The following is a 15,399-nucleotide window of genomic DNA, read 5'->3' on the forward strand; positions in this document are numbered from 1 at the left end:
TGGCCGGTGTAAAAAGGCCTTAAGGCCCTGTTCACATTACATTTGTCATGTATGTTTCGTGTGTATGCTGTAAAAGCTCCCAAAGTAAATGGCAAACGTGTTCATAGGGCTCCATTAGCCAAACTGTGTCCTTTCGGCCTCAGTCGGGCTAACATACCTTTTTTTTTTTGTGGCACGGATTAGCGTAGTAGACTTTGCTGTTCCATATAACGGGAGACCGCAAAAAAAAAAGTATACCATGTGGTATACGTTTTTTAATATGGGAGCCTATAGGCGACATGATACTATATGGCATATGTCCCAGGCATCCGTTAAACCTATAGGTCATTGGCTTTTCATAAAACGTATGTTAAACCAATGCCATAATAGTCTATGGGTGACTGATGCCAGTGACAGAGGCCTAAAAGTAGCATCTGTCACCCATTGACTACTATGGAATCTGTTTAACGGATAAGTCATGAAAAGGTCATGGGAGTTCATGAAGTATACATTAAACCGATTCTAGAATAGTCGTAACGGATGCCACTGTCAGGCAACCCTCAGAGCCTACGTTTAAACATATAATCCACGAAAAACTCCCGACTTAGAAGTTAAGCCTAGGCCAAAAACGTGATATAGATGGGGATACAGGTCAGAGGATAATGTCGGAGGGGTCTGTAAACCGTTCCTGAGAAAGGGACAGCGGTGCTCAGAGCGACAGGTTGGAGATCTTAAATATCTGACACGCAGCCACATTACCGAGTCACGGAGCTTCTTTGTTGTGAGAACCGCAATGACATTCAGAAAAGCTGGTTCTAATTTGAACCCAAACGCCACGTTATCTTTTGAACCCTGGTTCCAGTAATATAACCCGGCCTGAATAGAAGCTGCATTCCTAAATGATTAATGTGCTCTGGGAGGATCATGTGGCCTGTGTCTGAGGTCAGCTGTGCACATCTAAGGTTCCATGAGGTGAGCAGACCCTCCAGCCAGGGCAAGTAAGAAGGTGGTGGCAGCGGAGAAGTCGCACATGGCATGCACTTGACAAGCAACACACAGTACACGGGTGTTGTAACACGCAGCACGCTCTTGTCATAGCTGACAGAATACAAATCAAATAGACAAAGATCATCATTTATAGGCAACTGCCATCTCTACGTAATAGCTCGTATTATTATAGTCATCAGCCTTGCTGAGTGACCTCAAATGTGCGCTGAGATACAAGAATAAAGGGTGGTGCATGTGTATAATTCCTGTGGACTGTTATAGAGTGGACGTTCCTTTCACGCCAATCTAGGCATACACTTGTTCCTGTTTTCTGACTACATTAAATTGCTGAGCACCACAAAAGATTAGAGGAGGTCTTTTCTCACTGGCATACTAAAATAGGATGACGGAGGTCCAACGCCATCAGCCAGTATAATATGGAATGACACAAATGAACGGGGCTTAAGGAAATCCTGAGTCAGCTGGCAGACAACACTGAATCAAACAGATCTCTCAGGGTTATCATTTCATGCATTAGATTTAGTTTGCATAAAGGACTAAATGAAACTAAAAAGGCTAAATCTCAAATTTTAGACGGAACAATAGCACCAACACTGGCGCTTGCTGCAGCAGTAGATTTGTAGCTCAACTAATACACAGCTTGTATCATATAGAAAAAAACCAACAACAGCAGCTATAGTAACATGTATTCCAACCTATGTACAATGCAGCATTAGAATAATTGAACAAGTCATTCTATGTAAACGCGCTCATAAACATTATTGCTCGATGCTGCTGCTAATTCAATGTGGGTGATGGTCTCCAATGTCCACAGCGGCTTATCTCTAGGGGGGAGCGTCAGCTTGCCCCCCACCACATCAGAGTGTTGAACAATCCTGCTCAAATCAGCAGGTTTAGACAACTAATCTAATGTCTATGGCCAACTTTAGTGTCCATTATATTTTGTTACCTTGGTTTGAATAAAAAAAAAAAAAAAAAAAAAAAGAAAGATCGGGTAAATAAAGGACTGCGTAAAAAGGGTACATGATATACATATGGGATGTTTGTATAGAGCTACGAACATACAGAATATATTCAGCCTTCAGACTCGGGAGAGACGGTTAGGCCATAGACTATGATGGACGGACAACATCTTTTCCAAATGAAGACCATGGGAGCTGAAAGAATAGTGCCCCACAGCCCAATAGTTCTAGCTAGGGGTCCCAGAGTCTGGACCTTCCCCAGTACTGTCTTACGATGTGTAATAAGATACAGTGAATGTGCACAAAATTCTAATGGAAAGTTCCACATAAACAAAATTCTCCATTTCCACCCTAGACATTTACGGCATATCCACAGGAGGCACACAGGCGTGGCCACCTCTCCATTAATTCTGTGTCTGGATGTGGTAGTGGGCTCATCAGACTAGACAGGGTTGGGTGACCCCCATTATGGAGACAGGTGCAGGTCTCAGAGCGGGATATGCACTTAAAGCATATCCCATGGCTAGATCATATGTCTACGGTGGGAATTCCCCTTCAACACTTATGTTTAATTTACTTAGAGATATTGGTGTCTTTGTTATGTCGCTCTTGCATTTTTGCAAAAAGTGCCAACAGCCCTTCTGGTTTTCACCTTTAAATTGGATTTTAGTAAAGTCATTGTTAGTGATTGCACATGATGACAAACCGTTTCTGGGAAGCTAGATCATAGGCGACAACCAATATGGGTGCATTATATAGGACTGAAGACATTGGGTAGATGCAATATTAAACTAGGGGAGATGTTGCCCATAGCAACCAAATTGTAGAGCTCATTATTGGAAAAATAAAATAAAAACAAGTAACCAATCTGGTCATTGCTTTCATTTTAAGGGCCTCTTGGAAATAAAAGAAGCTAGCAATTCCTCACCTTTTTATTCGTTTTGATAACTACACTGCGTGGATCCGAGCCTCTACGTTATAAGTGGATTGAATAATGGCAGTTGTATATAGAGACACTATTCATAATGCACCACAATCCTGGCGCACATGCCCTGCGGCACATTTATTAACGCTTTTAGACTCTGTTCTCGTCATGTTCAGCAAGGGGGTATTTCCCACAGTTGTGGCTGGTAATTTGCACCCAAACAATGTCTCGATGGAAAGGCCAAGGGACAACTATTGTAATCCATAGGGGGTTTGCAGCTAGGTATGGAGGCATAGGACAGGGCTCCTCAGTCAGTTATTGGTGTGCAGCACAGATGTCTGGAGCCCAGAAGGAATATACTAGTCATCTATATTGCTAGTTAGAGCGTAGAGCTAGCCCTGCAGCATGATTTTCCATTGAGAACTGGAGGGACACTTTAATGTATTCCTGTAACTTACTTGTCCATGTCCTCTCGAGCCACTGCCATATGGTAAGCTGGTTCAAGTGTGAGCACTCCCTGGAAGAGCTGTCTTCCCAGGTTCAGGTGGGTGTCAAGATTTTCAATAGCGTAGAGGGCAGAACAGACACAGTCAGAAGCAGCTTCATGCAGATTGGAAGGGGTCTGGTCCTGTTGCTGCAAAAACAAAAACATCTCATTTGGTCATAAACATAAGCTACAATTAAAAAAAATAAATTAAAAAAAATAACGATAAGATGTTAAAGTAACATTCACAATACTGGCTTACAAGTGCAGCTCATCATTGCTCTTTTAGGTCACAGATTTGCAACACTGATGCCATTTTGTCGCAGTGAAAGAGTTGTGACGCGTACAACTTGACAGGTCACCGATGCAGAGTGAAGCAACACAATATTCTATGGACTACTGTAAAAGTCCCATAACATCACAAGACAAAAGCACTGTGAAACAAGCATAGCCGGCCTTCAGCGATCTAAAGTCTAGTCTAGATAACAGTCGAGTCCGTACAAGAAAGGTCGTTTTACAGAAGTGCCTATAAAACAAGCGCTGTTCGTCAATACAGATTGTCCATTGGCACATTTTTTGCTCCTTTCAAATGATCTTTATTATGGGGACAATGATAGTTACTACAAGCGTTCGTCCTCATACATCTGCATCATGTCGGCAGCACATCACCATGTTTACACAGACAGATGTGACGCTGACTAGCGACCATTTTTTTGGCTGCATAAAAGACGCAGTCAGCCGATGAACGAGCGTTTGCTCATTCCTGTTTATACAGTGCAAGAATCGGGAACAAGCGTTCGTATAGACACCAGGTTTATATTAAGAGAACAGTGAATAGGAATAGGCTTGTGACATCGCTTACCAGGACCTGGAAGAGGAGCAGCAAGAGTCGATTGTTTGCCATGAAGTTGCTGTCTAGGACTCCCAAATTAAACCAGCTGCCCAAACATTTAAATGTTTTTATCAGCATTTTCTCGTTGCCAACAGATTTCTCTACGCAGTTCATCTAAAGAGTAGAGCGAGAATATAAACATCACGCACTTCTAGTATTTAAGTCGAAATTGCAGAACATTTATCAAAAAAAATAATGACCAAAGTTTATAAGTGGTGCTATTAATATATTGAGACAAATTCGGAGTGACTTAAAAAAGTAACAAATAATATTTTAAATAATTAATAGTAAAGAAAAAGGAAAAGTAATGTAAACTCCAGATTCTTAAACACAATAAAAATACATAACATTCCCTATGTTGCTTGAAATTTAGTGGAGAACCCCAATCATTGCAGCCAAAGTACCACGGCAATCATACATAACTGGAATAGGTGATATTTAAACCTCTGTTTTGCCGCGTTTAAGTAGCTGTGATACATTGCGCTGCATGAGAGTTGTAGTTTCCCAACACCTGGAAAGCCACAGATTGCAAACCACTGGCCTAGACCGAAGCCTATCAAACTGCAACCCACATTAGAAAACCAGGGCCACCAGCAGCAAAACACCTCCAACACCAAATGAATGTACATTACATGGGCTGGAGAGTATTTTACCTACATACATTAGTATTCGCTGGTATTTTACAAGCCTAACATGCAACACAATCACACACAATAAGGCCACATTCAGGCTATGTTCACACGGGGTCTTTTGCCGAGTTTTTTGACGCGGAAACCGCGTCGCAAAACTCGGCAGAAACGGCCCGAGAACGCCTCCCATTGATTTCAATGGGAGGCGTCGGCGTCTTTTTCCCGCGAGCAGTAAAACTGCCTCGCGGGAAAAAGCGACATGCCCTATCTTCGGGCGCTTCCGCGTCCGACCTCCCATTGACTTCAATGGGAGGCAGGAGAAAGCGTGTTTTATGCCCGCGGCGCTCAATGGCCGCGGGCGAAAAACGGCGCGATAATTGCTATTCACACGGAGTATTTTGGGGGAGGAATATCTGCCTCAAAATTCCGTTTGGAGCTTTGAGGCAGATATTCCTCCCCCAAAATACTCCGTGTGAACATAGCCTCACACTCAAGTAGTTTGGTCAGTATTTTGGCTTCAGTACTTGTAAGCCAAAACCAGAAGCGGGTACAAAACAAGTTACAAATCTTTCCATTATACTACTTCTCTTCTCCGGATACAAAATACGCAAGTGTGAATGAGACCTAAAAGCTTTATTCACGTGACCGTATTCAGCCCCAAAAAATGAGATTGGATGCTTGAAATGGAAACGTTTTAAAGAACTTTCCCAAAAAGTATTGGAAGCGCTGACTTTGTTTTTACACAAAGAAAAAATATGGTCAAATAAAGAGAATAGACTGGTAATGTAAAATACAAATCAGAGCTCGAGGAGTGTTCATACCAGAAGGGAAACCACAGTGCTGGAGTAATACGCCAAGTCCTCAATGATCTCAGAACGCCGGTTAGCACCGATACGCAGGGATCGGCTATGCACCTCCTCAGGCAGCACAATGAGGATCTCCAAGAGGAAGGGTAATGATGAGACATCATTACTATACCTGCAGAAAGAAACAGCTTAGTAAGGAACAAGTCTACATTATGCAAGACTGACAAGGGGGAGGCTGCAAGCAAGTACTTACGTTTCTACAAGTGTTTGCACACAGCCTTTCCAAGAAGCCATCTGCAGGGCAAGATCTGCTATTGCTAAAGCCAGCTAAAAAGACAAAAAAACAAACAGTCTCAAATTTATTTTCAATAAAATCGGCACATTTTCAGCACACCTTTGAGCATTATTGGGAACGTCATGTGGACAACTTAACATAACAACTGTGTGTGCTTGTTGTACCTCTTTTTCCAAAACCATGGGTATTAATATGTGCTCTGTCCCCAATGCTACTCTTTTGGGAAGGTCTAGATTTTGGAATAACTATATGAACTCACAGAGCGGTAGTCAGAGGTCAGCTAATGATTTTGTACAACAAGGCGGGCTCACAGCCGTTCTTCACAAAAGTGTTTGACGGCATCGAGGTCGCTTGAGAATGAAAAATTATGTTTTTATGGACCTTGATTTGCACACAAGGCAATGTCAGGCCGCAACGACTGAAGCGCACAATTCTACAGAATGTCATGGCATGATATAGTATTAGGATTCTCCCCTCACTGGAATTAAGGGATATACTCTTAATCTCATGTTCCATGATGGACATGTATCACCTATCCACAAGACAAGTGATAAATGCCTGATGGCTGTAGGCCCAACTGTGCGGTACTCGGCCGTTTACGTAGTTGAATGGAGCTACATGCGTAACCACCGCTCCATTCAAACTCCTCCTCACTGAGGTCATGCAGAGGAGGAATTGGGGCTCAGGGCCCATGTTCTAGGGATCAGTGCGGGTCCCAGCCATCAGACATTTATCACAACCTGTGGATAGGTTGAATAATGTTCTTCACAGAAGGAGAGACTATTGTTTGCCCTCGGTCTCCTGGAATCTGCCGAACAGATTCATCTTTCAGACTGCAGGATGGGGAGCTCATTCCAGAAAACATGCCTCCAATGCTACAATGTCCAAAGGTGATGGGGGAGATTTAATAAACTAGTGCAAAGGAAAAGTGGAGAAGTTGCCCACAGTTGTTATTTTTCAATGGCCCATTGGAAATGGAAGATTCAACGTCACTGTTTGCCAAGGAAAACGGCTTCACTTTTCCACTGCGGTTGCATCATAACTCATTGTCTTACCCCGGACGATGACTGGCATTGTGCCATGGAAACCCAATCAATGAAGCTCCCGACAACAGTTTTTGTGCTGACAATATTGAAGATGTTACTTCATCATGAATGTTCCAACAGAGGACAGGCAATTGACCCATTCTGAACTAATGTAATCCAGGGCTAAGTTGTTCTTAGGTATTCCTGCTTCACAATAACAGCACTTGTAGATGCCTGGGGCAGCTCTAGCTGACATTTCATGGACTGACGGTCAGTATGGTGGCATTCTATGCCACACAAAGTCACAGAGCTTTTCTGTAAAACCCACTAGGGCAGATTAGTTATTATTCTCTAAAATAAAGACAGGATAAACCTAGAGACAAGCAGAAGATGTGCCAAATTTTTCATAGCTTTGCACGCTGTGTGATTGATTTGATAGACATGTTCGACACCTCAAAATTGTGGCGTAGGTCTTCATTAAATTTGGCGCATTTTTAACTTAGCCACTCCCCTTTTCTAGACAAAAAAATTGTCTAGTGAGGCCCAAAATGTGTCTAAAACACATAACAATTCTGGCACACAGCATGTACGGCTAGACCTAGACTTTTTTTTTTTGTAAGATAAGACTCTCTGTACATAGGTATTTTTCCGCACGTAAATTGACCTACGGAGCAGATTTTAAAATCTGCAGCATGTCAATTTATATTGCGTTTCCGTTTGCGAATTGTATTTGCCTAGTGCGGAGGAAAACCGCACCAAAACACGCAGCATGAAAACCTAACGCAAAACGCATCAAAACGTAAAAACTGCACCGAAAGCAACACTATTAGGTGTGCTTTATACCTGTGAATTTCCTGCATATTGCTTCGGTTTTGGTGCAAAATACCAAACGTGTGCATGTAGCCCAATAGCTCTAGCCTAATGCATTCCTATGGGCAACATTTTATCGCTCACTACAAAAAAAGTCTATGTTTAGCCCCAGCCTTAGGCCAGGGCGACACCGGAGACTTTTTGCAGTGCTACAGATTGTTTTTTTTTGTGACAGCTACAGTTCACAAGATTGCATGAAACTCAACGTAATTCTAACTACTGAGCTCCAGATGAAGTCCAATGAGTAATCAGGAGCGCTGCGAAAAGTCTAGGTGTAACCCTCGCCTTACGGCTTTCATGCACCTTTTAACAATGGGTGTGGCTGAAAACAGCTTCGCCTTATAGTTATAAAGCAGGATTCACACCTCGGGTTTTTGGTGCAGATTTTTGAGCCAAAGCCAGGAGTGAATCCAGTAGGAAGGAAAAGTAAGTTTTTCCTTTATATTTCCCATTCCTTTCAAAACCACTTCCGGCTTTGGCTCAAAAATCTGCATCAAATATGCGATGTGTGAAACCAGCCTAAAGGGTGCCCACATAATAAGCAATGTACTTACAAGCGAGCGTTTGACTGCTTCCATCTCTCTCATTCATTTTAATGGGAAGAATTTCTGCAATTCCCAGCAATATTTCCACCAAAGACAGGGACTAGGACCAGGGGAGGTCCCAGCAGTTGCATTCCCACCAATTAAACTTTTAAAAAGGCATAGCTTATTGAAAACCCCTTAAAAAGGCGATAACCAGAAATGAAGAGATGATGACACTGTTCAGACAATATAGAGTATAACAAGTGCTTCAATAGTTATAAAAAAAAATGTGTGTGGAGTATAAACTACGAGACAAACAGGCAAGAAACCCCACAATAAGTTTAGAAAGCTTTGCTACTTTCCAGAAATCCTTGCCATTCCCTGCTTGCAGACAGTAAAGCTGAAAACCTGTACAGACCCAATACTTCTCACACTGGAGGGTTTGTCACAATGTACGCAGTGCAGGCAATTCTCTGTGAGCTAAACAGTCCAAACCGCTGCATGATAGACCATAGCAAACTCTCGGGACCGGAAAATGGTTGTTTTCTGCTGCTGTATTAAGCGCAAAGATAGTATATTATAGTATATCCTAGCAAACCATAAGCTCTGAGGAGTAGAAGGTCTCATCCACGTGGCTATGCCATACAGCAGCACATGGGGTGCTTACGGTTCTTTATTAAGGACCCGTAGGCACCATCAGTGGCACCGTATAATGCTTTAGTGAGGTACTGTATTCTCCCCAAGGAGCAATGCTGTAGGACACAGATCTCAAATACAACCATGTGCTCAAGACCCTAGGTCTGCATAGAATTTCAGCCTCTGGATGTAAACAAGAATCGTAAAAGCAAGCAGAGATCTTTAAATTGGCAAAGATCTGAAAGTTAAAGATCTGTTTATTATACAATAATTGAGCTTTTCATAAAACCCTCTCAATCTAGGCTTCCAGGTAACTTCATGCTGGCTTGTGAGGTTTTGTTATGGGAGTCCTGAACCAATAAATAAAGGTTAACACAAATGTAGAAAACAACTTTAGGCCCTGTTCAGACTGAGGTTTTTTTGGCGCCGATTTTAAAATGCAGAAACTCTGCCGGAATCAGCGCCAAAAGATGGCTGAAATCTCCCCCCCCCCCCCCCCATTGATTTCAATGGGAGGCAGATGCGTTTTTTTTTTTCCGGTGGCTTTTGGCCGATCACGGGGGAAAAAAAGCAGCATGTCCTTTCTTACCGCGGTTTCCGCCTCTGTGCTCCCATTGAATCAATGGCAGGCAGAAAAAACACACGGTCCTCGTTTGAGTGTTGTTCGCTGCATTTTATTTAGATTAGCTTCAACAGCCATGGGGGAAACACGCTGCGAAAACCGTGGAAAAAAGCACAGGCAGTTCAAGAGCTGCCTCAAAGTTCTAAGCAGATTTGTTGCTGCCTGCAAAAAACGGTGTGAACAGGGGCCTACAGATACAGTATTTGGGCTCCACAGATGACCAAAGGAGGCTCCAGTGTCCTCCAGCCTCAGCTCCAGTTACATCAGGCTCCTCAGTATATTCTGGAGACAGACAGGACGAACTTACCAAAGCTTGAACTAAACATTTAATATAGGCAGATCAATGTGCTGCAGCCGAGCCTTGCTGCCGGCAGAGGTGCCCCCCCAGTTATCAGGCAGGACGGCTTTGAGAAACAGGACAAATGTGTACTGTCACCAATGATTCCCAGGAATTTATGAAGAGAAAAATGCTGATACTTCACAGAACTTGGTTTCTGGAACCATTTCCAATATTGATTGTGAATAGAATAAACGGTAAAATAATCAAATAACGCAACAGAATCTGTGAGAATGCTCTATTGCATGCCGTATTAGGGAGTGTACACACTGAGGCTTTTTTTGGGGGTTTTTTCTTACGTTTCTAAAAAAAAAGACAAAACATTCTGCCGATTTTGCTTGCCTTTGAAAATCTGCCTCCAAAATCCGCCTGGAAAACAGGTTGTTCTAGCGCTCAATCTAACCGGCGCTGTTCCCATTGCTTTTAATGGGAATTTGTGGCAGGAAATCCGCACCACGATAGGTCAGGAGGCTTTTTCCCCAGTCCCGCTGAATTCGTTTTAATCAGCACCATGTGAACTATGGCGCTGATTCACATAGAAAAAAATGGGAAGCGCAGCGTTTTCAGGGCGGATTCTACTGCTGAATCAGCAGGAATAAAACCTTAGAGATCTTCTACTCTACAAGCATTGCTTCCAGGGGAGAATCCAGTGAAACAGAGTACTGATGCCATGGCCTAACTTTTGGGTGGAAAGTCTCTCCAATAAATAACTATGAAATTAATCTGCATTAGCAGAGACAAGAACTTATCTGCGTGATTATTTTATCCAGTTGTGTCAAACAGACGTGAAATGTAATGCTGCCCCGTCTAACCACATTCATCCTTTGGTTACTACAATATAGAAATTCCCTCACCTATGACAAAATATTGTGAAAAACGGAAATGAAGACCGGACAGAATTTAGACGTTTATCAACCTTTTTCACCCCAAAGAGAATACAACTGTACCTGAGTTACAATGACATGTGACATGTCCTTCAAGTTCTGTATATGAGACAACAAGGAGTCCCGCAGGGAAGCATGAGAGTCTGCGGGAAGTTCATAAAAAGAGGTCTGAATCTTCATTTTCATGGTTTGCGCTGCAAAGTAGCAAGACTCCACATCCTGGTGAATCTGCAGCAACTGGTCCGAGATCTCCCAAGCATACACCTGTAAAGTAGACAGTCGGGAAAGTTAAGCAAGGCTTTTTAAATCAGTTTTATGTCATTACAGTTGAACTACCAGTATAAACAATTGTATCATGTCTCCTGAGCCACATTGCCATCACTTTATATTAATATCAGGTTAGGTGCATTCAAAAAAATGATACGACAGATGTATGATGTTTTTAGCCGCGTAAAAAAACGGCCCGTCGGAGCAAAACAACGTTTTTCCCATTGCAATCAATGGGCAGATGTTCGGAGGCGTTCTGCTTCTGATTTTTCGGCCGTTTACAGCCTGAGAAACGTCCGAAAATAAGCCGTGTGAACATACCCCAAGTCTACATCCTGAATGGCTTGAATAGTGGGAGTTATAGTTAAACATTGATGTAGGTGGTGATTTGTGAACACTGCAACTGGAAGAAATCAGAAAAGGATATTTTGTCTTCAGTCTTCCTGTAATGCAGCCTCAGGCTTTGGGCCTGTAAGTTCCAGTGACTATATCTCACCTATGTTTCCCATCTCACCCATGCTGGGTTTCCTTTCCTATCTTTAAATGCAGCCCAAGGCCTCATGCACACAACCGTAGCCATGTGCACGGACCGCGATTACGGCACAGACAGCCGCGGAGTGTCATCCGTGGGCCGTTCGCAACTCACGGACCATGCACACAGCACGGGCCGCAAATGTGGCCCGTAAAATGACTTGTACTATTTTTTTGTGGTCCAGGCGCATGGCCAATGCATGGACCGAGGACACCACAGTCGTGTGCATGGGCCCATAGAAGTGAATGGGTTCGCAATTCATCCATAGTTTTGCAGATGAATTGCGGAATGCGAAAACTTTCGTGTGCATGAGGCCTTATCAAACAGGGAATTACTGTAAGGCCGGATTCACACGAGCGTGTGCGTTTTGCGCGCGCAAAAGCCACTTGACAGCTGCGCGTGTCAGCCCCGTATGATGCGTGGCTGCGTGATTTTCGCGCAGCCGCCATCATTATGACACTCCGTTTGGATGTTTGTAAACAGAAAAGCACGTGGTGCTTTTCTGTTTTCATTCATCCTTTTCACTGCTGTTGCGTGAAACACGCGCGTCCCACGGAAGTACTTCCGTGTGGTGCGCGTGATTTTCACAGACCCGTTTACTTCAATGCGTGCGTGATGCGCGAAATACGCGCAAAGAACGGACATGGCGTGAGTTTTTCGCAGCGGACCCACGCTGCGTTAAAATCACGCAACTGTCTGCAGGGCCCCATAAACTAATATAGCTCCGAGCGACGCGCGTGAAAATCACACGCGTTGCACGGACGTATATCCCGTTCGTCTGAATAAGCCCTAACCCTGTAATAAATCTTCCTTTTCAAATAAACGGTTTAAAAAGTGGAGCAGAACGCTACTTTTGTAGCCAGATTCTAAAGTACAACAGGGAACACGGGACCCTCTTTCTCTCGATCTGTGGCGATCCTAGTGGTGGGCCCCCTACCTACCAGACCTTCATGCCTAATGTCAGAATGATATCAACGGGGAAAGATGTGTTAGTCACCGCACATTCCACCCCAGTGGCCGCTGCATTTATATGTCCCCTGACAACACAAGTGGATGGTCCCCTGGATAAAATAGCTCCTCGTGTCAGTCCTCCCATTCCATTTACATTGTAAGATCTCTCCTTTTCATTCATTGCTTGTTCAATTGTGATTATTCATTTTATTTGTTTTTTTTCTTCCCCGATTGTAAAGCGCTGTGGAATATGTTGGCGATATATAAGATTACTGTTGTCAGTAATGGGGATGCTGCTTTATAAAGAAGCAGACAGTTGGAGTCTTCTCAATAAGCTCCCGGTCACCATCACTACCTGTGCTAGGACAGGTAAGCAGACACCTCCTTTAAAGCGACTGTCCAGTCTCCTCACTGGCTAGACACGGAGACCACCAATAACATAAATTGATCATTGGCGGATATGTAAAAGAAAAAAAAGTAATATATATATATATATATATATATATATATATAAAAAACACTCACCTAGCCTCCATGTCCTCCTCCCACATTAGAATAAAGCGGGCAGCCACTGATGAGTGATGTCACCCGTACCCCCTTTTAGACTCTGCTGACGAGCAGTGGAAGGAATCTCAGACTACTGCTGACCCCTTATTGCTGCTGGAGGGAAGCAGTAGTCTAAAAGCCACGGTTACATCCATTGCCATGACTACTGCCAGGGAAGTGCTGGCAGATTTTACATGCTAATAAAATCCTCCAGAGAAAGACATCAGGACTGAATAAAGCTGTTCAGTCACTTTAGGACGGTGGTTACGTCAGTACGACCGGTGTCCACCTTACGTCTTAGATCACAACATAAATCCCATTTATTCTTAGTCCTGATGACAAACTCTTCTGGTACTGTATTCCCACTGGTCAGTGGTCACAGGGGATGATGTGTTTCCCTTGGGGGACCTGGAAATCATACACCCCACTAATCACCACCATACCCAGACAGGTTTGCCATTCAGGAGTCAGGGAAAGTTGGGTGACAAACCCTGTGAGAGCTGCAGTGATGATCATATTGGTTGTCATTCTGGGAGACCTGCATAACTAAAAGGTATAGCATTCTTAACACCCTGAAAGTACAGGACAACTCAGTGGCTATCATTTACTACTAATGTTCTGATTTTAGGGGACATGCCCTATAACTAGTGGCAGTCTGATCCATCACCCCGCATTTATAATCTGCTATACCAGGCTGCCTATCTGCTACACTACAGTGCCCTCTGTGCCAGGCGAAACTACTCCATAATTTATGGCAAGGCCGGCATTCTAGCCTCTCTGAACCTCCACTGTGCGGGCTCTGTGAGGGGGTAGGACAGGGAAGCCCCAATAGCTTCTCTAACACCGTGTCCCCAAGGAATAGTACATGAGGCCTCTCACCGATCTCTGCAGTTCTCCTAGCCATAGCGATGCCCTCTCTTTTCCGCTCGGGTCCGGGTCGTGGTAGAGCGCCTGCACGGCCTGATAGACGGTCTGCAGGCCCGGCTTCTCCATATCTCAGCGTGGACGCTCTATCTCGTAGTGTCTTACAGCCGCCGCTCCCCAGGACTCATCCTCTTCCTCGGCCGGAACTGTGATTGTGCACCAGCAACGTGTCCGACCGGCAACTCCTTCACAGCACAGTAACGTTCCGCCTCCTCTCCCCGGAGATGGCAGGGAGTAAGAGCCGAACAGTGTTCTAAAAAGCACCAGCGGGGGATCCTCACCCGTCACACGCAGCCTCCCCACCTCTCCAGCACCTCAGGAAGGCGGCTGCTTCCCGGGCAGGACGTACGTCACCAGCCACTTCCTGTAAGTCCGCCTGTCATCTGCGCCCCCCAGTTGTACGGAACTAAGAAAGCGGAAGCAAGTGTTGCCCATTGTGAATGGGAGAAGTAACTGATAGCCGAGCCCGAATCACTCAGCACTGCTCGTATCCGTAGTTGTACGAGGGCATCCTCATGTACTTATTGGACGGTCCGTGTAATGGGTACACTATGCGGTGTTTGGGGGGATGTTTCTTTCCAGGTGTCCCAGATGGGAAGACAACTTCCCCAAACATCCTTCATTGACTTACAGATTTATCAATGCAATATTATTCAAAGTCAACTTCCTCATGTATTTTTATTAAAAATTCTGCTCCCTGCTTGCAATGGGCACCACCTTTCCTTGGCTGTGGTTCAACCCCTATATGAACTCCAGTAACAGTAAGGCTGGATTGGATTTTAGCATCTGTAGTAGGCCAGGATCACGTACAGTTTTTTTTTTTTTTTTAGCTAAACACAGGAGTGAACACAAAAGAAAGGCGATCCATCAGTCTTTTCTTTATACCTTTCATTCCTTTCAGATCCACTTCTGGCTTTGGCTCAAGAAACGACACCAAAAACTTTATCAAAACTTTTTTGTGATCCTGGCCCTACAGCTGTAACACCCGGACCTCCTAACCTAACATAAAACACAATAGAATCTAACCTTGTATCAAAGAGGGAGCGTAGTGTCAGTCCGAGTAAGGCCCCATGCGTACGACCGTGGAATTCCTACAGACACCCCGTATATTTGCGGAAAGGTGTCTGTGCCGTAGAAAGGCTCCGCAAAAGATTGGACGTCCTATTTTCTGCTTTTTACGGACCATGCTCCCATACGGGAGCACGGCCCACAAATGCCGGTGGCTGTCAGCGGCCGGCCGTGCCCATAATCACGGACCGTGGTTACAGGTACGGTCGTGCGCAGGGGTCTAAGGAGGTTCT

General features: G+C 44.2%; 1 protein-coding gene across 2 annotated transcripts in view; it reads right to left on the bottom strand.

Moving 5' to 3' along the window:
* TNPO3 (transportin 3) overlaps positions 1-14,464 on the bottom strand; it is a 37,122-nt gene extending 22,658 nt beyond the window's left edge. For both annotated transcript variants that reach the window (XM_075857557.1, XM_075857556.1), the window contains exons 1-6: positions 14,054-14,464; positions 10,942-11,142; positions 5,939-6,012; positions 5,701-5,857; positions 4,221-4,364; positions 3,333-3,508 (exon numbers count right to left, since the gene is read on the bottom strand). In XM_075857557.1, coding sequence (XP_075713672.1) covers positions 3,333-3,508; positions 4,221-4,364; positions 5,701-5,857; positions 5,939-6,012; positions 10,942-11,142; positions 14,054-14,167 — 866 coding nt within the window. In that variant the 5' untranslated portion in view covers positions 14,168-14,464. The remainder of the gene's footprint in view (positions 1-3,332; positions 3,509-4,220; positions 4,365-5,700; positions 5,858-5,938; positions 6,013-10,941; positions 11,143-14,053) is intronic.
* Between the last annotated feature and the right edge of the window lie 935 nt (positions 14,465-15,399).

The sequence above is a fragment of the Rhinoderma darwinii genome, chromosome 3, assembly GCF_050947455.1.
Source record: "Rhinoderma darwinii isolate aRhiDar2 chromosome 3, aRhiDar2.hap1, whole genome shotgun sequence".
Lineage (NCBI taxonomy): Eukaryota > Metazoa > Chordata > Amphibia > Anura > Rhinodermatidae > Rhinoderma > Rhinoderma darwinii.